General features: G+C 46.9%; 1 protein-coding gene across 2 annotated transcripts; it reads left to right on the top strand.

Annotated features, from left to right (window-relative positions):
- GGT5 (gamma-glutamyltransferase 5) lies at positions 1–21,913 on the top strand. 2 transcript variants are annotated; one of them, XM_009820523.2, is made up of 12 exons: positions 1–275; positions 10,094–10,224; positions 11,885–11,974; positions 13,116–13,305; positions 13,888–14,045; positions 14,459–14,608; positions 15,017–15,150; positions 15,758–15,960; positions 16,401–16,492; positions 17,313–17,422; positions 18,325–18,432; positions 18,664–21,913. In XM_009820523.2, the coding sequence occupies exons 1-12, from the start codon at positions 115–117 to the stop codon at positions 18,808–18,810; spliced, it is 1,674 nt and encodes a 557-aa protein (XP_009818825.1). In that variant the 5' UTR covers positions 1–114; the 3' UTR covers positions 18,811–21,913. The 2 variants fall into 2 exon arrangements, with proteins under 2 accessions (XP_009818825.1, XP_059683710.1); XM_059827727.1 differs by lacking the exon at positions 10,094–10,224 and having other exon boundaries at positions 197–275.
- The last annotated feature ends 1,397 nt before the right edge of the window (positions 21,914–23,310 follow it).

The following is a 23,310-nucleotide window of genomic DNA, read 5'->3' as shown; positions in this document are numbered from 1 at the left end:
TGAGACCTCCCTCCCAAAACTGCTGGGATCCTCTACTTCCACCCTGAGCAAAGCAGGCGCCTTCACAAAAGGAGTAAAAGCCTCCCGGCTGCCTCCGGCAGCATAGGAATAGACATGTCTACGGGGAAGATCTGTTGTCTGGTGCTGCTGACCCTAGGAGTGCTGGCGGTGGTTGTTGCACTCGTGATCATCCTGACTCAACCCAAGTGCGGTCCTCAGCGCTACCTGCATGGTGCCGTGGCTGCTGACACGGAGACCTGCTCTGTCATCGGCCGGTATGTGTATGGACCTCTCGGTTTTTCAGGTTATATGTCATGTATGTCGTGGACGCCGACTGACAGACAGGTACATGTACTAACTATGGGAGTGAGCTGGGTTTCTGCCCCGTCCCCACTTCTGGGGCTGAGCAGCAATGCTGCTCTCTGGGTGCCCTCCATTGGCAGTGGAGCAGCTCGGAGAGCAGATGGAGCCCTGCCTCTGCGATTGATGCTTATTTTCATTATCCAATGTCACAAAAATTTGCAGCTCTGCAAATCCTTGGCCTTTTGGAAGGTACAAATATTTATAGTATAGAAATGCAAGGTCGTTTTTAAGTGGGGAAGTAGGAACATTAACTGCTTACTTTATGGTGGTAAGTCTGTCAGATAAGTGACTTAGGAATAAATTAAAGAAGAAGTGAGAGGAGCTAGCAGAGAGCTGCAGCTGGGCTTCAGCAGAGGCAAGGAAGGCAGGCAGGCTGAGAGGGTAATGGGGACTGGGCATCCCAGCCTTTAGGGTGTGTGTTTCTGGACTGAAGCCTGCAGCAGGTACGTCTGCTATCAAGAAAGACACTCTGTATTGTAAAGCAAAGAGCAGATTTAATTGAAATTCAGTCAAGACAGTGTAAGTACAAAAGACATACTTACATCACTTGGAAGGAAAGCTGTAGGTTTAAAAAATTCTCTAGCTGCCCAGGTTGTAACACTTCAGTTTGGGTAACAATTTCTCTCTCAAACATTTTGACTCATGTTATTATTTTACTACTACTGTTACTTTAATTCTTAAATGCTTGTATACATGGAAGTAGAAGGATGGACCTTCACAAGCTACATGGGATGCTGGATGCTCCAGCAATGGATGCTGGAGCAATGTGCTCTACCTGTGTGCTGGAGGAGTGAGATAAGACATGGTGCCATTACACTATGCTTGCTGTGTCGCACATGTGGTTCTTGCAATGATGTGCTGACAGAGCATTTGTGAGTAGTTGGAGAAAATGTACTGTGGCTGCACATATGTCAAGGAATGAGATGGGTTTTTTTATTTACACTAAGCCACAGGTTAGTTCTTCAGAGGGTAGAAAAACTATCTTTTAAATCAGTATTAATGGAAATAGAGGAAAATACATTATTGGATTACCCAAACAATCTGCTGGGAAAACCACAGCACTTGTTTTGTGGCTATTGTAATTTTTAACTTGAAGTCATGTAGAATCAGCTGGAAGGCACTGAAGAGAGAGCCACAGAAATCTGTGATCAGGTTGACAACTGAGAAGCTTTGGCTAGCTGGCTACTGCTGCTGGGCTGTCATCTGTTTCCTTCCCATCTCTTGGCAAAAGCTCCACCTGCTTCCATAGCCTCAACCACTGCTGTAGCTGTGACTCCAGTGCACTGGCTGACAAGGTCTGTGATGTCCCTCCAGTCTGACAGACCACCTTAGATTTCCTACAAATAGTTTGCCAATGATCCCCACAAAATTCTACCCTTGCTCCAACTTCCCATCACACATTTTTCCCCCTTTTCCCCAGCCTGGGGCATCTGCACATCAGGTCCTGCTGTTCCAAATGTATCAGCTCTCTCCTCCAGCCCTGCCAAGCCCCCTGGATCTCCCCAGCCAAGACTATTCTCCTCCTTCACCTTGGCTCTACACCATTCACTCTCTGCCTGGTGGTTAGCTCTACTCCCCTATTGCTGCATGCTGTCTGCTGCTTTTCCTGGTATCCTTTGCCTCCAGCCATTCTTGGAAACCTTTGTGCTCATTCCGTGCTGTCCTTATACTTTGAATGAACCAAACTCCTCTGTTGTTCTCCCAGCTTGAGCTATCTGCTCATGTTCTTGCAATAGATAATAAAACTGTTTATAAAAATGTTCATCTGCAACAGAGCTTGTGATCAGAAGCTTTGTATAATGTTTGCCCTTTTCTCTGTCATTGTTCTATTTCTCTCTTTGTCCCCATTGGCCCACAGTGGTAGCTTGCAAGGAAGGAACACTTTTTCTTTGGGGGAAGCTTACTGCATGCTCTGTACTGCCTGTGATCTTGTTCATTTTCTCCCAGACATTTTTGTGCTGTTATACCTGTATGTCACATTTTAGCTCTTGGCTGTTAGCACATGATAGTCACCACTAAATTAATTCTCATAGCAGTCTGGGAAGTGAGAAAATGATGTTATCTCACCGGTATAAATAAGGAAGTCTAGCTTGGCAATTATACTGTGTGGACGCCGCATCAGAGTCACTTTGACCAGGGTCTCTGCCTTTCAGAGCAACCTGCGCTGCTCGGGGTACATCTTGCGCTGACCTCCTGTGTGACTGTGCAGGGTGAGGGCTTCCTCGAGCCTGACCCAGAGGTCTTGATGGGAGCACCAGGAGCTGAGGAGCACACAGCAGCCTCCTGCCTAATCTTTGCTGAACAAAATTTTAGCATCACATAGAAATTTTGTCACAGCAGTAGCAATAAAACCCTATTTCTCAGAGTAGTCGAAGCCAGTAGAGCCTGATGAGCTGACACTTCATTTGCTACTTAACTTCAACAACAAAGAGAGAGTTGGGCAAAGCCAAGCATCCCTTGATGTACAACCCTAACTCCTTCCCAGACACTGCCCAGCCAGTCAACTGGCTGAGATTATAGCAATGCTGTTGACTTCTGCTGTTCAAAAATAATTAAACTCCCAAAATCAATAGACTTAGGAGAGAGGAAACAAGAAGAAATAATTAATCTTCGTTTTTTCTTTTTCTTACTAAGTACTGTATTTAGAGCTTCCCTCTTTTTCTGCACTTACGCAAACATTTGCATATTTTTACACCGGCTATTTGGACTTGGACTATTGTAGAGTTGAGGAGTTAGGTGAGCAATCATGAATGGCGAGATTCCCAATAGCACAAGAGCTGGGGGCTGTGCTGCTCCTCCCGAGTCCCTGCTGGGCCCTTTGCTACCCATGCTGCTGCTTTCTCTCTTCTGCCTAATCGCTGCCTCACCCCCAGCTCTGTGACTGTTCCTTCCCACATGTACCAATCTCCCTGAGCTGGAGTTTGAGCCTGTGCAGTCACTACTTCTGGTCTTCTCATCCTACCAACACACCACCACCATCCCCCTGCTCCCAAATTGGTCAACCTTATGGGCTTTCTTCTGCTCTGATCCTGCCTTCACAGCTCAGCCACCTCACTCCTCTACCATCTCCTCTGTGTTTGAGGCAGGACGTGGCCACTCTTCTTGCTTGTGGTCCAGCCTGGGGAGCACTGAGTACTAACGATAATAATTTCCTTGTTTTTTCCATGCCCCAAAGCCATGGCTGTTACCAGATGCAGTTTTTTCGATGAAGCTGTGCTTAGCCTCTGCAGCTCAGGGTTGGAACAGGCTCATTTCTGCTATCACTGCATAGAAATCACAGGAGAATTAATCTACCAAAACTGGTTAGTTCACTGATGACCACACACATATGTATTTTTATATATATAAAAATAAACAAGTGTCATATAATCAGTATGATCAAAAATTTTAATGATCAGTATTGTGTTTTTTTTTTTTCCCCAAAGCAAACAACTTGGCCAAATTAGAGTGAATTTTTTGAACTGGAGGCAGACTACAGCTCTGGCTTTGTGCTTGCACACTGCAGAGCGTCCTAAGAAATTTTCTAGAGGAGTTTAAAATGAGTAAAATAAGGCAAAAACAACAAATTTCCTCACTCTAATTTTTTGGTAATTGCGGAATGCTTCTAGTGGAAACAGACAAAAAGGAAAAGAGTGACCTCCACAGCACCACGGGGAAAAAAAAATTAGGCTTGGTGGCTTGGGTATGGCAAAGCTACAGTCAAATGAAAACCACATGTTGTAATTGAACCTGTCAGCTTGCCTGCCTGCCCCACTGGTAAGAGCAGGAATCATTGCAACCAGTCCCTAAAGGCACGCCACAGAGACATTCAACAGTGCCTGTTTGTCCCTGCTCTCCCCCACTAACCCTGCAGACCCTCTCTCTGCTGGGACCCTGGCCTGGCCCCCGCAGCCATCCCTTTCATCCTGCAAATCCACTCCCCCGGCTCCCGGGAACCCATGCGGGGGATGCTCAGAGAACCTCCAGTGCAGGATGGGCATGAAACAACTCGCACTGGTCCTGCGCCTAAAGTCTTGGAAGCTAAAAGCACCACCTAATCTCTGACCTACTTATAAATTTTATTCTTTAATTAAAAAATCTTGTTTCCTTTAAAAAAAAAAAGAAACCACATGCTCTGTGAGTTGTCACTAGCAGTAATGAAATTCCTGGGGCATTACATGATACTGTGTTGGTTTAAGATGCTGCTGTTTAAGACAGAGTCTTTGTGTGCTCCTGATAGAACTTTTAGTTGAACTTATTGAGAATAACTGAACCGAACCTCTTGCCTGAAAAGCAATCTTGGCATTTAACAAGGGGGTTGGGGAAAACACCTCAGGGCCCTTTTGCTTCCCTCACTGATATTTCAGCTGTGAAGGAAGGGTCAGTGAAGGAACTGTGTAGCTCTGTAACTCATTAGTACAAGCAGGAGATGGGGGACAGACTCACAGCCCCTGTTTGCTGCTCTTCAGTTGTGCTCAGCTGTTATCTTCAGGCTTGGGTTTTCCAACTCTGGAGACGGTGTTTGTATATTCTGGGGCTGTGTAAGGTTGGACCTTCTGAAATCTTTATGCAAGACTTTGGCTCCCTGCAGAAAGTGACCAATCTCAGCAAGCCTCCAGCATGTCATCATCCTTGTTGGCAGGTCCTGTGCTAGACTTGCTCTTAGCCATCAGTGCCCAATTCTCAGTGGTGAATGAGGTCGGGTCTTTTGCTCCAAATGGTTTTACTGCTGGAGATCGGGGATGGAAAGCAATATTGTGCAGCTGTCAGGTCCAGACAGGGGCCCTGTGCTGGGAGAAAACTTGTCCCTGAATGAAGTGCAACACTTTGATGAAGAGGGATGGGTGGCTAAAAGGAGAGTCAGAGCAGTTTTTAACCCAAGGATGTGGATTTGGTACCAAGGTCCACCTCAGTAATTTGTCCTCATGTCAGGAAGCCATGAGGAGACAGGAGGTGATTGCCCTGGCAGTGAGTGGTACCCAAACCCACCTTCACCTCCAGCTCTGAGCCACTTGTTCCCTCCTGGCAATGGAAGAGGCTTTTTCCATCAGCCATGCAAAAAGCTTTATATTCCCTACCAATGTGCTGTTTGAGCTCTGCCATCCACTGCTCTGCATCCATTTGTTTCCCAAATGGCAGAAGCAAGAGCCAGCATAAGGCCAGGGAGAGATTTAGGAAGAGTGCTCATTCCCAGTGATGGGATTCGCTGCAGCAATGTGAGCTGACCTGACCTGGCCCAGCAGCCATCTCTGATCCCATTTCTCCAGTGTAGCCTAGCATAAACCCTGGGAACTGGCTTTTTCTGAAACGATCACCCGTGTCGGGGACAGGGTGGTGGGGAGGGTGAGAATTTCATGGTCAGAAAATGTCTGCAGTCCTGGGAAGCTCAGTTCTAGGCAGAGAATCTGCTGCAAAAATCCTTTTCAGTGATGGTCCAGCAGCATTTCTGAAGAATGTTTATATCCCAAAGGATTTGCCTTCCCTTCTTGGATTTTAACAGTCTTAAATTTGGCAACTGACTCTTTTTTTACAGAAACAGCTGTTGCTTTTGCTCTTCATAAATCTTAAGCAGGCAGCTCCTATATAATGGGTGTCTCCTCCCAGCCACCAGCTTTCTTTAGCAGAAAAAAAAAAAATCAATATAATTTAATACCTTAGCATTTCCAGTGTATTTAAAATGGCCTCAGGGCTCCTTCTAGCCCAGGGCAGAACAGCAGACTTGGTCTGCAGCCCAGAACATCCCACCTTTGCTGTGAGGATTGTGTGAGCAAAGTGCCATCATTCACCCTTCCTGGGAGGGTGAATCCCTGTTTTGCTGCTGTTGGAGCCGGACTTGGTTGTTAACATCCTCTTCTCCTCCTGACTTTAAGGAAACTCCATTAGTGGCCAAACCCTAAAGCTGAAACTAAGTGGCAGGAAGGATATAGAACAAAACATGTTGTTATCAGATCTTGTCAGCTGTAGCACTACAATATCTCTAGAGAGACCTGGTAAGGTACCACACTTTGATTGAGGGGTCAGGTGTCTCTCCAGGATTTTGCATTATAATTATAAAGGGAGCAACCTAATGGAACAGGGTGTACTTTGCCAGTCTAGCTAGACGAGAAAGATGTAATGACCCTAATTTCCCCAGGCATAACTTCCAAGGAAGTGGCAGGGCTCTGGCTGAAAGCGGGTGAGCCAGGCATGGGGAGCTGAGAGTGGTACACCAAGAGCTAGCTCAGAGAGTGTTTTTTGTTGTGTTGCAGTCTCCAGAGAGGCTGGAGGGAAAGCCGTTAAGACTGGGGGCCAGTCTGCAGGTAGCACAGAATGGCTGTGAGCCCTGGACCCTGCACTGATGATGGGGGACACGTATCAGGTCTCGGGGGTAAAAAAGCAAAGCAGCTCAAAAGAAATCTCATTAATAACCCTGATCAGGATTTGGTTTTACCCTTGCTAAGTTCAGTTGTTTCTGAGCTTGAGCTAAAAGCCTGACTGTAAGGCTTGCTTCTCCTTAGCTACCACCGTGCCTATCCAGTGTCATGGGACTCCCCTTGTGCTGCGGTTCAAGTGAAAAACTTGGCAGGCACATGCACCCCCACAGAGCCAGGGAAAGAACATCAGTGTGCTGTGCGAGCCCTCCAAGATGTGTTTGTGAGACTTGGAGCTGGGAGTGCTTCCTGCCAGGCTGGGAAGAGCCAAGATAATGCCTACTCTTGGGGTGAAATCTCAGCTCCCTTTCCCCCTAACCCCTGTCCCCCTGAGAGGCAGCAGGCAACTGGAAAGCCCTCCTTCCCTTGAGCAAGAAACAGGTTTGACTACGTGTTGTTAGATGTGGTATTTGCCACCAGAGGTGACAGTGACAGTTGCCACCAATATAGACACAGTAGACAGGAATGGAAAGCACTTTTGGATTATCTGGAAATTCTGTTTTTCTTGTCATCTTTTTTATATTGCAAAATGTGATTAACGAGGGTAGTGACCAAGGACAAAGTAAAACATGCTTTGCTTTTCTGTGAAATGGTGTCCCTGTGTTGGCTCCTGGTGTTATTTTTGCTCTATATTGTGTTAACAGCAAGGATTGGCAGCCAAGAATCAGGGTGTCACTGTGCTAGGCACAGAACAGGAACAATAAAGACTATCTCTGGTTTTCCTGCCTTCCTGAGGCATGCACAATGTCAGTGTCTTGGGCATGACCCATCTGAAAACTATTGGGTGGACTGGCAGGCTGGAGTAATCAGTGCCCATAAATAAGCACTTGATTTGCCTCAGCCATGTCAGGCAGGATATGTCCATCCTGGCAGCACTGCTGAAGTCCTCTCCACTGGCCAGTGAATGTCTTCCTCCCACTTGTTCCTTGATGCTCTCAGGAAATCTGTGTCCCTTTTGCCAATAGCAGTAACAGTCCAGGTCTCAGCTCCCTGGAGAAGTTTGCTGCTCTCTTTAGCAGGCAGATACACCTTTTCTGCTGAGACTGAGACCTCATTTGTCCTCCCTGACCTCAGTGGGAGCCAAGGGCACAGCTACAAACTGGAGTTTACATGGTTTGTGTTATCCTGGCTCTATGGCTAACTGGTAGTGTTGGAGGGAGGGAGCGTGGATAAGGTCATGCTAAGAAACTCCCAGGTTTGTATGCTTTGTGCATATGGTGCTACATTTGCAGTAGTTAAAGGGTATTTAGCCCACAACGTTGCTTTTATAAACAAGTACTTGGGAACACCAAAAGATCTTAGCATCATCCAGAAACAGGCCATCTAGGTGTACAAATACTAATGTAATAAATTGATTTACTGTGGTCTCCCTTTAGAGCATGCTAAGTTAATGCCGTTCCAGTGCGCAGCATGCTGGCTTGGTGCAGATCAGCGGTGAGGGGGAACAGCTCACCTTTTGGAGCAGGTAGGGGACCATCACCATATGACACAAGAAAGCATGAGCATCTTCATCAGGGAGTGCTCCTCCAGGCACAAGTGTTTCTGGGGACATCGTGAGGGGTGTACGGCACTGGCTTCAGAAGGAGAGTGGCGGGAGGGTCCCTGGACAAGAAGTAGTGCAAGATGTGCAACCACTTACACAACTGTGATTGTGGCTGGGAAGTTGCGTGAGGATCTCATGCTTTTCAGGTTTTGGGAAAATGACAGAAATGTGTCTGATTTCTTAATGCATTGCATTGAAATGAATATCATACAATCTCAAAGTTTCTTTTTAAAGCTGTTTTTCACTGCAAATTATCTCAGAACCATGGTTTTCCCTGGCACCAGGCTTTGTACATGTGCTGCCTCATAGCCCATAATTCAGGGGCTCTGAGGAGCACTGTCCTAGCCCAGTGTAGTGGTGCTTCTCCAGCTTTCTAACATGCTTCCTGGGCCTTCTGCAGGGGTAACTCAGTTTCTCATGAAGCCCCCATGTCCTTCCCTTCTATTGTTAGCAATTCAAAAGCTTCAGTTTCAGAAAAACACCACCTAGGGACATTTGTGTGGTGAGAGTCTTACCCTGCTGAAGGAGTCTCAGTCTCCATTTTCAGAGCTACAGCCGGGGAGCAGCTTGCTGCTAGGAGGCTACAAGCCGTGCAGACCCCAAACAGAAAGCCTGGTGGTTCCCCAAGATTTCTTTTCTCCCCACTTGTCCACATGCCATTCTTTACAGGCAGTGGTTCCAAAGGTACTTACAGAAACAAAGGAAAGCCACAATCAGAGTGCCTGCTGGCTGCATCCTGTTCCCAGCCCCAGCAGGTCCCAGCCACATCAATGGATGTAAAATAAACAGTGGTCCCTGTACGTGCTCTGTGTTCCTGTTGCAGCCTCTGGGAGCAATTGTACTCCAAGTCATGAACTATTCCACTTTCCCCTCTGGCTTTCCTTATCTAAGCAATACCCAGTCAGTCAGAAACCTTCCTAGCAAATACCAGTGCTGGCTACTGGCAGGCTGTGCAAGGAAACCCCACCCCACCGCATTTCCAGGGAAGGTTGGTTTTTTTTACAGCTGTGCTTGAAGGAAACATTTGTTGAGACACGTTTCTCTAGCAGAAACTCATTGCTGTCAACGGCATGAGGCTGCCTTAATGCCTGTGTGTTCTTTGGTGTGGCTATGCCCAGGTAAAAAGAGTTGATGCGTTTTTTCCTGTTTGTTTGTTCGTTTTGCCTTTGGGGATACAGGGAGGGGGTGGGATTTTTGCACTAATATCACATAAGCCCAGGAAGGCACATTGTAGGATCAATGAAGCAAGACCTGAATTTTGTGCTAATTGACATATTAAGTCTTAGAAGTTTGCTTCACATGGACCCATCGTGCCTGCTTCAGTGCCCCTGTCCTGTTGACCAACATATGCCTTTTTATTGGGAATGGTAGGTGGGGAGCTAGAAATCAGTTGCTTGGTTCCTAGCATGTGGAAGGCTCTCTCCTCCACCGAGAGCATCCTCTTCCATGTCTGGGAGCTCCTCACTGTCCAGTTTTGTCAACAGCATTTGTGAGTGGCTGCAGTTCTTTCTGTCCCAGAGGAAGAGCAGCCTCACACAGGTCTGGCCGCTGGCTGCTCTTTCATCCTGAAGATTCTCCCTTCTTTCACACTAATTTTTCTTTCTCACTCTCACAAAGGAAGGCACCTTTCTGCGCTCTCACACCCCACACTGCTGCCAATAGCTTTCTCCAACTGCTAGCTGCTCTCGTCAAGCTGGGGCTGCCTTGCAAGTGCGCCAGGGAGACATTTTCATGTAACTCCTCCATTCCGTGATCCCTGGATTTTAACATTGCCTTTTTTCCTTCATTTCCACTACAGGGACATCCTGAAAAGTGGAGGCACAGCTGTAGATGCTGCCATTGCTGGCTTGATCTGCACCTCAGTGATGAACCCTCAGAGTTCGGGCCTGGGCGGTGGGGTCATATTTACCATCTATAATGCCAGCACAGGTATGGGCCAGCCCTGGCTTCCCCATGGTGCCCTGTCTCCCTGCAGACACCCAGCTGCCATGGAGAAGTCAGAATCCTTCATGTTCTCCCAGAGCAGTTTTTTGAATATAATGCTGCATCCTCTGATCACAAACCATGTTTTTGTTCTTAACCCAAAGCATCTGTTACAGGGAGCGCATCTTTTCACAGCAAGAACTTGTTGGGGGAAGGAGCTTTGGATTGAAAATGAACTGACTTTGCCTTTCCTTCCCCCTCCAAAGCAATCCCAAATTATATTTCTAAGTCACATAGCTGACAGTGCAGCAAGGTGTGAGTGGTGCTCGCTGAGCTGCCGCTGGGCTGCCATGGAGGCAGATGGGAGCGGGGTGAGGTGCGTGTGCTGGCAGTGAGTGCAGCAACATGTGGCTGTCACTGGCTCAGCTGAGCCCTTGGGCTGGGACTTCAGGGGCTCATCCTGCACCAGCAGCTCAGGCAGTGCCTGCCGACATGGGGCTGCATCTCACGCTGCCCTCACTGGCGTGGGTAGGACTCCCCAAAGTGGGCGTGAGACTTCCTGTCCCAGTAGATACATCTTCCCTTCAGAAAGCTAAATCTAGCGATGCTCAAGGCCTCCTGGGAAGCCCTTCTGTGTTTGGCTTAACCCCTAGTGTTGTGTTCTTGCTTTTATGTTTTAAAGTTTTTTTTTTAATTGCCTTGGCTCCCAAAAGCCCCTTGAGCTTACAGATCTAAATAGTAAAATCAACAATGAACACAATAACAATATTGTAGTTTTAAAAACCCTGCCAAGTAGTCTCACAGAGTCACAAGTCTGGAAATGCTTGGGTGTATTTTATGCAATAGCATAATTTGGCAAAACACCTATATTTTTCTTTTTTCTCTTTTGGCAGAGCCATGTAACTTTGTCTCCTATCAACAACCCTCTTTTGCTACCTGAATTATCCTGCTGCACAGAGCCACGCATGGCCGTGCACGGCTCAGGTGCTTGGTACACTAGGTTGCACTATGGGCTCCTGCAACACAGCTGGCTTTGTGGACTGTGACAGGAAAAGATAGCCAGAGAAGGAGGTGAAATAATAGGCTAGACTTGAAATACGAATGTATACAAGTGGTTTTTGGTTTTTTGTTGTGGGATTTTTTTTTTTCCCTTTCAAGCTTTCTGATACATAGAGGGTCTTTCAGTATCATTGTCCTGCTTACAAACATGATGGACATGCCTCACCATCACTTGGAAAATGGCCCACGAAGGAGCAGGCGGCTCGTGTTATGTCTCTGACATGTCCCACCTGTAGAGGAAGTGCAGGAACCTGCAAATCAGATGTGAAGCAGCATGTCCCAGCCCACGTCCCAGGCCCAGGAGCCCTGGGGGGGACCTTAACTGACTGGAGACAGGCCCTGGCCTTGTCTCTGTACCTTTGTTGCCTCTAGGTAGACACTGCTCGGTTTGCTCTTAAATAAAAGGGTGGGAGCAAATGACTGTGTGCTAACTGCAGCCTGATCCTGCACATGTGCTTGACACATCTGGCAAAAGGCTTCAGGGCAGTTCAGCATGGTGCCGTGGGCTCTGGGCTAGCAGCCTGTGTGGTGCTCACAGCTGGCTGAAGTGTGATGTTCACCTGCTTCAGGAAGACAATGTTATGCATTTCCCCCTTCTCCTTTCCAGGAACAGTCGAGGTGATCAATGCCCGCGAGACAGTCCCACGAGCGTTTCCGCACAATTTGTTGTCTGGCTGTACTGATGTTTTCCGCATTGGTAAGGACATAGATGGGGCCATGAAGGCTGTGTGCCCTCCTGGCGTGCAGCACACAAAGCTCAGGGTGGGGGAACTGAGGACCTTGCTGACTTTATCTGAAGTTCTGTTTAATTGCTTGCACTCTTCCTGGATTGATTTTTGCAAAAGTAAGAAAAAATACTAGGCCCATAAAATTCCTCTTTCATAGTAACACTGGCAACCTGACCAGCGAGGGGGTGGGGAGCAGAGCATGAGGAGAAATCACTGCCTAATTTCTCTTCATAGGAAGTCTGCATTTCAAGACCACATTTCCCAAAGCATTCATTTCCCAGCTGTTCTTACAGAGAACAATAAGGTCAATAGCTGCTCAGACTTTCTGGAAATGAAAGAAATCAATGTCATGCACTTGCCCATGTCCTTACACTGGGGAAGCAACGTGGCAGCATCAGGGGTTGAGTTGCTGGGCTCCAGCTTAGCTCAACTACCACCTCGCTCCCATCCAAGGAGGCTCCACGTCCATTTGCTGTTACTGGTTTGGCAACAGGCACTCTTGCTTTAGCAGCATATCTTGGATCTCGCCACACTTCTTGCTGCATTCATTTTCCTTCCCTAGCACATTTTCTTTTGGGGCATGTCCTAGTTCCTGGAGGAGATGTTCTTATCCTTGGAAGAAGAGCCTGAAAAGGAATCAGGAACAACTATGATTGGAAGGGACAGTTAGAGGTCTCTGCTCCAACTCCTGCTCAAAGCAGAGTGATGTCAGAGTGATGCTCAGGCTGCTCAGGGCCTTGTTCTGTCACATTTTTTAACTTCTCCAAGGATGAAGAGTTTCACAGCTTCACTTGTTCTAGTGTTTGACCAGGCTCCGCATGACTGCTTTTTCTCTTATGTCCAGCTGCCACCTCCCTTGCTGCAACATGTGCCTGTTGCCTCTTGTGCTTTCACTGTGCACCTCTGAGTCAGGTTCCAGCTTCTCTACACCCCTTCTATTAGGTGGTGGAAGAAATATATGAACAGAAAAAGGAAACAAACGCACAAGCCTGCTTTTAGAAGCCTTAGTCCTGCCTGTACAAATCCACACTTCTGTTTGGGTACTTTCAGAGAGGTAAAACCCCCAGGCCAATGACTTACTGGGTGTGACACTGCTGTTCTGCTCTTCAGGTTCCCGCTGGATTGCTGTACCAGGAGAACTTCGTGGGTATGAAGAAGCCCATAAGCGATATGGCCGCTTACCATGGAAAGCCCTGTTTGAACCAACCATCAAGCTCCTTTCAGAGCCACTTGTCATTTCCTCAGTTATGGACAAAATCATCCATCACTCAGCCTTCTCCAGTCCAGGAAAAAGCCTGTGGTAAGAGCCATGAATTAAATTGCAGTGTGAGGACCACTGTTCCCTCAGCTTCAGACCCTTCCTCTGACATGCTGACATGGAGTGCAGGCTGCTGCTGCAGCTTCTGCTCAGGCAATACTTGCTATGGAGAGGGAAGGAATAACAGAAGTGGTTTTTTAAAAAACTTTTCTGTCAACAACTTTTTTTTTTTTGTAATCTTGAGTGACTTGGCACAGAAAAACTGTCTGCGAAGCACATCTGCTCATGAGGAGGAGCTGGCTGTACGTGGCCTGCCTCCATCTGTGTGGAAATCATCTTCTGAGAGCAGGGCCCTACAGCAAACACTCATTTGGAGAAGCCCCACTGACCTGAGCCAGGGTCACAGCGTTAGGTCCCGTGGAGGAAACTTTGTCTAGGGAAAGAGTGCCTGGTGCTATGGGTAGCAATCGGCTGAGAAGAACTTTTCTCCATATAGACTGCAGTGTAGCACTGGCTTGGAAAGTATACAACATGCATAAACCAAATCAGCTTTGGGAAGGAAAACGAGACTGGCCCTGGGAACACAGCACATGCTGTAAACTGATGGATGTTCTTCTTTAACAGCCCACTGATATGTGACGGTCAAAGGTTTCTGAAGCGTGGAGAGACCTTCAGGTGGCCAGCGCTGCAGCAAACACTGAGAGCTGTAGCGGAAAATGGAGCTGCAGCATTTTATGAGGGACACATCGGAAAGGCCCTGGTGGAGGACATTAGGAAGGCTGGTAGGTAACAGCTATAGTTAATACTAATAGACAGGCCTTTTCCTAGCAATTGTCCAACAGTGTGTCGATACCAGGGGAAAGCCAATACATGCCATTTGCTTGCCACTTGGGGTGGTACCTGGCACGGGAAGGGGCCACCTTTCCCCCGTTCTTATAACTCAGGCCCAGAAGCAGGGCTGAGAGCCACCGACTGCTCTGGCATTCACCCATAGCGCTCAAGCACTGGCCTCTCCAACTCCTTCAGGCTTTGTGATGTCCTGGGGTTTGGTGGTAGATGAGGGCACATTGCTGTGCTTGGTGGAAGAAATTTGGAGTATACAGGGATGGCCTGTATACTAATATAGTATTATACTTAACCACCTAATAGATGTTAATGTGCTAATGCCAGCTACCCATCTGGTTTTCTGTTGAAGGGTCCAATATCTCACTGGAGGACCTTCAGGCATACAAAGCAGAGGTGTCCTCAGCTCTGAACATTACCCTGAACAATCATACCACAGTGTTTTCTCCTGGACCGCCCATGGGAGGTGCTGTGCTCATGTTCATCCTCAAGATATTGGAAGGTAAATTCCTAAGGGAAAAGGGGCAGCAAGAAGTTTGCAAAGAATGTTGCCCTAGAGCAGTAGAAAAGTAATGGGGAGAAATGGAGTTGGCGAGCCAAAATGGGCCCCAAAGCAGCAGTGTGACCACGCTATGCAGCAGGACGATGATCTGGCTCATTCTTACACTGTGTCAGCATCACCATAGCTGCTGCAAAGGCTAAAGGATACACGATTTTCCCAAGGCTTCAAGAGGAATTGAAGTCCCAGAGGAAATTAGTACTTGATTGTTTCTGTGCCCACATCCTGCTAAAGCATGAGGGAAACTTGATAAGAACTGAGATGGGAAAAGAAGGGTCAACTTTTTTTTTAAATTCTTGAAAAAACATTGCCTTGGGTCTATTAACAAAATTATTTCATCCTGCTCTGTAGAGTATAAACTCCATGAAGCGTCACTGGCAACACCCAAGGAGAAGGTGGACACCTACCATCGCATTGCAGAGGCCCTGAAGTTTGGCAATATGCTAAAACCCCATATGAGTGACCCAGCCTTCTCCGATGCTCAGGTGAGCTGGCATGGTGCATAAGGGCAGCCACAGACATCGACAGTACTGGCAGCTTCTTCTACACTGCTGCTTGACAGAGAGGGAGCAGGGAAGTCCATTTCCTGCTTTTTTTTGAAGAAACCTGCATTGTCACCAACTCATTTTAGCCTATGTGCTAAGCCCTCGAGCAGGCTACCTATTGCTCAGACTATCCTGCCTGACAGCACAATGCTACAGTACCAAGCGATGCTCTGACACCCTCCTGCTTTGCAGCCACGGAAGGAAAGAAAATACTTAGAACTTAGTCAAGAGCAATGCTGCTCAGTTGGCCAAGACAAAGGCAGGATTAGGCCATTTACTTTGTCTGCAGTTTCTGTTCAACTGCAGGCTGGCAGTCACTTGCCTGATAAAGGATGTGCACGTGCTCATGCCAATGCGCCTCAGTACTGAGCTTGTTTCATCTTCTGTGATGAGAGTGGCCTGGGGATTCAGGCTGGGTTTTAATGCTGCGAGTGCAGGCTCCCAACCTCTGACTATTGGGGTGAATCCCCCCAGCCTTCCTTGTGCCCAAAGACAGACATGCCTGTGCTTTAGTGACACAAGCTTAGTGTTCTTGTTGTGATTGCAGGTGACTGTGGGGATCATGCTGTCTGACAAGATTGCTGAGCTTGCCAGAAGCCGAATAGATGACCATGGTAACCATCCACTCAACCATTACAACTTGCTGGAGTCCATCTACAACCACAAATACAAAAGTAAGGGCACAAGCCACATCTCTGTGCTCGCTGCAGATGGCAGTGCCGTGTCCGCCACCAGCACCATCAACTACCCGTGAGTAGCCAAGGGGTTGGTAATTGAGTCACACAGGCCATGTATCAGGTTCACAGGGTATATGCAAGGGCTGTTTATGAGAAATGCAAAACCCTTGGGCTTCGCAGTTTTAGGCAGTCTTTTACTTGTGAATGCCTTTTTCATGTGACAGCAAAGGTTTTTGAGCATCAGCCCACAGGAACATCACAATTCACGAAGATGTAACAACTTGCTGAGCTCTGCTGAGTTCCCGCAAGTTGGGCAAATCCCCACTCCCACTACTAACAGGGAACTTATCTCTGGCTCCAGCACAGCAGCACAAACACCTTTTGGACACCCTGGCTGGGGCAGTTGCAGGCTGGGAGAAGACAGAGGTAACCCACAGGGTGCCATGTTCAGTTAATGTCATCCACAACAGGAGAGCACTGGTCACTGAAAGGCTACTTCTTTTCCCCCTGCAGGTTTGGCTCCTTTGTGTATTCTAACCAAACCGGGATCATCTTAAATAACGAACTCGCTGATTTCTGCATAGCAAATAGAAGCATTAAACCAGGTGAGCATTCTCACCCTCAAAATAAGACACAAGGCCAGAAGATGGATATGCAGGCCATGTACAACTGGGCAGGGACTATATGTAAACTGCAGGTACTCTTTCCTGTCCTAGGTCTGGATGAGAGCAAGTTTGTTTCAGACTAAGAGAGGATAAAGCTCTGTAGTGTGTCATGTCTACTCACATATGCCCTTGCATGGAAACATGGGAGTTTTGGTTTCTGGCCAGGGAAATCAGAAAATTCAAAAAAAAAAAAAAGCTGAAGCTGATCATTGATTGATCAGGAATGGGGAAGGGAGAAGTGAAGAAACTACTGCTAAGACAAGCTTGCTGACTTTTTAGGCTCATCTGTGAAAAAGTACATACTTGCATGCACAATCAAATCAGTAAAGCTATAGGCTTACACTGAGTTCTGTAACACAGCAGTGTTGATGCAGAGACATTGCTTTGTGAAATAAGCTATCCCTGATGCGATCTCCCTTGGGCAACATGAGAGAGGACATCCGTACTGCGATGGCAGGATTGCTGCTAATGGTTCCTCGGCTGGGTTGAATGAGCTGCAGCAAGTCCTGAACGCTTGTAGGATGCCCTGCACCAAGAGATGCTTCCTATTTAGCCTGTGCCATAAAGGTCCAGTTTCTTGCGAGACGGGGTCTCAGCACAAAGAAGCTAGTTTTCTGGAAGACTTGAGCTTCTTGAGGAATCAGCAGCAGCTTGGTTTTCCATGGGGAATGCAAGAAGGGTGAGGTAGATAAACTTGTGTGCCCCTCCAACCCCCTTAACAGCCACATGGGAGGAATAATACTCTCTGCCTCTGCTCTAGGAGAGAAGCCTCCTTCAGGAATGGTGCCTTCCATTCTCATCTCCAAGACAGGAGACATGTTGGTGATCGGAGGAGCGGGCGGGGCCTGGATTATCAGTGCTACTGCTATGGTGAGTGAACAGGTACCGCACAGTAACGCCTTCCGTTGAGCGAGGGGAGCACACACTGTCCTGAACAAAAGGAATGACATTGCTGCTGCTAGTACTGCTATGTGGAGGCAGCAGTGAAGAGGGCCTGCTGCAGACTCAGTCTATCCTCACCTTCTTACCTCTAGCATTTCTGTGGCAAGTGCCAGCTGCCTCTCTCAATTCTTTTCTGAAAGGGAAGAAGATAGAATAATCAAATAGCAAGTTAAGGAAGTTATTAGGAAGAGAGGTATTGCCCAAAACCTTGGGGCCCCAAAAATAAACTGATAAGTTACATGATGGAAAGAATAAGAAAACCAGAAAACCACCACCACACATATACACAGAGTAACAAATCTTAACGAAAAAGAGCTTGCTGAAGCATGAAGTCGTAACAAATATCTTGTTCAGCAATCAAGAAATAAAAACAGATAAGGCCACAAGAGGAAAAAGAGGACTTCTTTTTCTTCATCTTTCTTCAACTGGAGAGAAGCATGGGAAGGAGTCCATGCTAGGACCTGACCTGAAAACAGAAAGAACAACTGTCAATAGAAAGGTATAAGATCCAGCAGTAGCTACTGAACTCAAGGACAACACTTTGGCTCAGGGAAAGCATTCTGGGAAGTATCATTATGTGCTCACCCTGTTCTTATACTTGCCCTGAGCATCTGGTATTGGTCACCATGAGGAGAGGAGACTAGGCTACTAGGACTTCTAGTCTGACTCAGTGCAGCCTCTCTTACCATCCAGGTTTGCACCATCCTGCAGGCAAGATGTACGGTAAGCTGGTCTAGCTTAACACCAGTGCAGAGGATGGCAGCATGTGACCCACCCAGGTTCTTATTCAGTATCTCCAGTCAGTCAGTGTGGGATTTGTTTCATTGCAGGCAATTATAAACAAGCTGTGGTTTGGCTATGACTTGGAACATGCCATTTCAGCTCCCATCATGCATACTGAAGGTGACAGTATCCTGTTTGAGGAACATTTCAGTGAGGTGAGTGGCCTCGCTTGGATCTTTTTGTCTTCTCCTTTTGGTGAGAAGGAGATTGCTTCTGTAGCTCTCCTGGAATAACCTGTATTTTGCTTCTAGCTAACCTCCTTCTTGCTTAAATCTCACTTTCTCAACCTGACCCCACATACACATCCTACATTTTCACAACTGGCAATGCCAAGACCTCAGGCCTCTGCCCCATTCACTCCATTTCCTCTTCTCTCCCCCCTATAGGAGGTCAGGAGCGGCCTGCTGGGAAGAGGACATAAAGAAAAGAAAGTTCAATTTGCATTGAATGTTGTGCAGGGGATTTCCAAGGAAGGAAGATGCATCGCTGCTTACTCTGATAAAAGGAAGCTAGGGAAGTCAGCTGGTTATTAGCATGAAATGCCATCACAACTCACAAAACTACAGGAGATAACTAAGTTCAGAACGTGCTTTGGCTTGGACATGCCAATATTGCCTGTTCCCATCAGGATGCCTGCTAGAGTACGGGCAAAACTTGTGATTACACCTGATTCCAATAGACTGCAAGTAACCTTCAGGCAATACAAGGACAGGTCAGCCAGCCTTGTGTAGAGCTACACCCTCCATTACTTATGTGATAGATGGGAAAACATTTCTTGAGCACATCAGCTATTCAGAACAAGACAATACAAAGTGGGAAAGGAAAATTGGTCCAAAACTACTGGGAATACTGTGAAATGACCCAGCTGTATCTTCCATTCCTGCTGGAGAGTCTCAGTTAAGAGTAGAATTGGTTTCTGTCAGGCTGTTGCCACAATACGCTTATTATTACTGGGGCTCAGCAATGTGAAATAAGTAACTATTTGGGTTATGAGGTCTACAATAAGTGTCTATAGGGTCAGGATTTTAAAATCCTAAGCATCCAGGCCTAAAGGGTGGATTTGGAAAGGGAAGAGAGCAAAACTCCACACTCCCCCTCCTGGTTTTCCCAACCAAAAAAGCCCTACTTTTCCCAAAGGTGGCAGATGAAATCAGCGCATCATAGCACAAGTCTGCTGCCCTGGTACTCTCTGCCTTGGGGATGCAAAGGACCCCACAAGCTCAGAGTAACTGCGCCAAAGCTTCCTTCAACCCTGCAAACTGGTGACTTTGAGAATAAGCCTCCCATGGGGCGATGTGAATTCCCTGCTCCTGGGATGGACATGCTTCAGCTTAGCTCCCTGGGGGCACCTTTCCCTGTGGCAGCAGGAGTCCCAATCTGTGCCAATTCTCCCTCCTCAATGCCTGCAGAAGGTAAGTCGTTTGGGAAGGCAGGTGGGGATTGCAGTGGAAGAGCTGTTGTTTTTGGAAGCTTTATAACTTTCTTCCAAATGCAAAGAATACATCATCAGAAGACTTCACTTGTAGCCATGAGCTCAGCCTGGCCAGGCGAACAACAGGACTGCTGAGAAGTGATGCAGCTCTATCAGACATTAGCAGAATACTTTTCTCCCATAGCCTAAGGACATGCTCCAACTCCCTATTTACCACAACTGGTCTCTAGTGTTCCCTTAAGATCACAAGGAGGAAACTGTAGGACTACTTAAGAACTATCACAGAGAGAAAACTTCTGGAGGAGAGACCTGAACTCATGCACCTGGATGCAAATGGTCTTTTGCAGTTACCATAACCTTGCCCTGCTCAAAATGGCCAAGAGAATCAAACAGTTAAGAAAAAAAAAAACCAACCTCAAAACCCCCAAAGCTCTTCTCAAATACAAAGGGGCAAGTTCCCATGATCCTCAACAACTCCATTTTCTGAAAGCTTATGAGCCTATGGGCACAGACAGTATTGCGTGTGTTTCTGAAAGTGAAGCCAAACCAGAGCAAGGCACTAGCAGGGTCCTCCCCTTTGCACATTAGTTTTTACCTCGCACACAGCCCATAGTATTCCTAGTACACAAACAAATAAAATCCCTCTGTAAACACCATAACAAGTATTTGAGCACAAGCTATTAAAAAAACAAATGAAAACAAGGCCATCCACACACACCCTTTCAAACAAGGCCAGATAGGTTTTAAGTCTACGTTCTTACCCACTAATCTGTCCAATAAAGCCATCGACTTGTTGTAATCTCAGCCTTCACTTGCATTTTAATGATGGTCTGAGGAAGCTGACTAGAGCCAGACATGTGTTTTCCTTCAGAAATTGTACACTAAGGACCACAGCTGTATCAGAGCTTAATGAAAAAAGTATTCCAAAGTTACCAGATCATAACCGCAAGCACTTAATCATGCATCTGGAAGACAAGTTACTTATGTATAGAGCCAGCTCCGTGCCCTGCTCCCCCCCCTTCCTCCTCCAAGCGGAATTTATGTTAAATCCCCTAGTTCAGGAACGACTACCAGTTTCTCATCAGAGCTGCTTACTCAAGCCACAGAAGTGGCACAGCACCGTGTAGGCAGCGTTACAGTACTGCTGAATGTGAATGGAGAAAGGGAGTAGGCCTAAAGTTTGGGGGGAGGGGGCACAGTATTTATGTCCATTTGGAAGGGGTTACATTGGGTTTTTTTGGTAGTCATATTCAATCTACATAAATTGCTGAAGTTTTCTACTTTCATTAACATTAACTCCCTTACCTCAGCTACCAGTTCCTGGGTGCATTGGTTCTAGTGTCAGAAATAACACCCCAACTGCAGAGTTGTCACTGGGGAAGCGCTTACGGGCACCAGACACCATCTGCAGCTCACATTTCAGGACCAGACAGACTAACTAGACTGGATGCTGGCTTTAGCAAGATCTGTAGTTATTTCTAGCTAGCCTGACTGAGCTGAGATTCCACAAAAAGCAACCAAGAATGGCACTGGCTGGAGACAGGGGAGCAGCTCTTGCTTCCCTATTAGGCTTCAGGGCAGCCTTCAGCAGTGCCCCGGGCCACGCTCCATCATGTTTTGCTAGCAGAAAGACAGACTCACCAAGTTATTAAGCCTCCAATTACCTTCACTTCTGACATATCTTAGGGTAAAACACACCTCAGTAATCCAGCCTATTATCACCTTTCCAGTGCAGTAGTATCACAGCTACTTCCCACCGAGAAGACATGGGAATATTATCTGTAGTCCAGTACTCACTGCAATTTAACTGCTTTGCTACTAACATTGAAACTGAGCCAATTAAGCAGTTTTAAAACCCATCACAGCTTTGATTTGCAAGACAAAAAGGAATGAGAGCGCCGATGATCTCTCACTTCGGCAGAGACTTCGAGTCCTGTAGTCCTTGCTAGCAAAACATCTGGTGAAGCTGGGGGATTGTACCCCCTTAGCACCTCTGCTCTTGCCCTGCCACTTCCTCACCGCTGCTGAAATTTGCTTGGGTCAAGAGCCTCCCAGTTTGGTCTCTCCCCATTCATGCTCACGCCAACAGGAGAGCATTATTTTTTTGTACCTAGTCAACTTACACGGACTTTTAAAGCATCCCTGTACAGAGGCTACTCTATTTTCTAATGAAGTCTTTAAATTATATTTTTAATAAAGTGTTTTTAAACATGTCTGTGAATTTCCTCTCTAAAACTGTTGCCTAGCCTAACACACAAGCAGTCATTTGAGACAGGACTTCCACGCAGGCTTTTCCAGCAGTAACAGGTCTTCATTCTGGAGACAATATGCCGCTGGAGAAACCAAAGAACTGTGCAGAAGACTGTGTGTGCCACTTGCCTCTTACAGCTTGGTTTTGGCACTTCCCTGTAGCCCTTCCAGAGGCTGGATGGTTGCCAAAAGAAAATTGTGGTAACATTACCCTGAAGAACAGGGGAAAGAGGTGAACCCCTGAGTTCATGATCTGGATTGCCTTTTAAAAGTACAGCTCCCTGTCAAATCGGCTGGAATCGGTCATGGCAACGTCTTGTTCTCCATACACTGCATTGTGTGAGGCAGCTCACACTAAGACATCGTGTCTCTGCGCAGAAGCAGAGGGGGGAGGTGGTTGCATTCAAAGGGGTGGGACACGAGGGGGAAGAAGTATTTTCTTGCAGCTGAAACATTCAGACAAGCTGAACGGCCTGCAGTGTACAATCGGGGGGGTTACAGTATGAACCATTGGCTGGCGTTTGTCTATTGATGCACAGACAGCCTCAATGTACTGTGAGTAGTGGACTGTGGTATCAAAGCAGGTGGCAGAAGCGCATATCCTATGTGCAGGTATGTCAAAATGAGACATAGATAATTACAGCATGCAAAAGTATTCATAGGGTTTTTTTAAAAATGTAGTATGTAAGTGCAAGCCTTAGCGCAGTTTAGTTTTAACAAATCAGTTCTTTGTAGTGACACTGCTAAAACAAACAAACAAACCAACCAACCCACCCATTTCTGCAGAGAGTGAAGAATTCAAATGCATTTATAAGAATAGTTTTTAACAGAAGTACTTTTAGCCATGGCAAAATCTGAGCTTTCCAGAAGGGAAGTTTTGTTACATAGGTTACAAATAATAGGGGAGTTTTCTGACTAGCTAGAAGAAATCTAGGAACATAAGACTGCTATACCACAAACTGTTAGAAGCAGCCCAGCAGCAGTTACTCAAACTTGTTCCAGGAAGCATGTTTGTCCAACAGTCATTTCCCAGAAACAGTTACCTTTCGGTTTCAGAGCACAGGCTTTTTCTATTGTAGTTCAGACTAACTATAGCGACTGTAAGGTTTCAACTACAAGAAGGACATGGAGGTGCTGGAGCGTGTCCAGAGAAGGGCAACAAAGCTGGTGAGGGGTCTGGAGCACAAGTCTGATGAGGAGCGGCTGAGGGAACTGGGGTTGTTCAGGCTGAGGGGAGGCCTCATCACTCTCTACAACTACCTGAAAGGGGGTTGCAGAGACGTGGGTGTTAGTCTCTTCTCCCACGTAACTAGCTACAGAACGAGAGAAAATGACCTCAAGTTGCACCAGG

This window comes from Gavia stellata, chromosome 21 (assembly GCF_030936135.1).
Source record: "Gavia stellata isolate bGavSte3 chromosome 21, bGavSte3.hap2, whole genome shotgun sequence".
In the NCBI taxonomy this organism is placed as follows: domain Eukaryota; kingdom Metazoa; phylum Chordata; class Aves; order Gaviiformes; family Gaviidae; genus Gavia; species Gavia stellata.
This window is presented reverse-complemented; position numbering and strand designations above follow the sequence as displayed.

What these genes read in the sequence shown, in the direction of transcription:
- GGT5 (XM_009820523.2), top strand. Translation starts at nt 115, where the DNA reads ATGTCTACGGGGAAGATCTGTTGTCTGGTGCTGCTGACCCTAGGAGTG. An exon ending in CATCTATAATGCCAGCACAG is followed by an intron (nt 10,225 to 11,884) that starts GTATGGGCCAGC and finishes TCTCCTTTCCAG; the next exon opens with GAACAGTCGAGGTGATCAAT. An exon ending in CAGCCTTCTCCGATGCTCAG is followed by an intron (nt 15,151 to 15,757) that starts GTGAGCTGGCAT and finishes TTGTGATTGCAG; the next exon opens with GTGACTGTGGGGATCATGCT.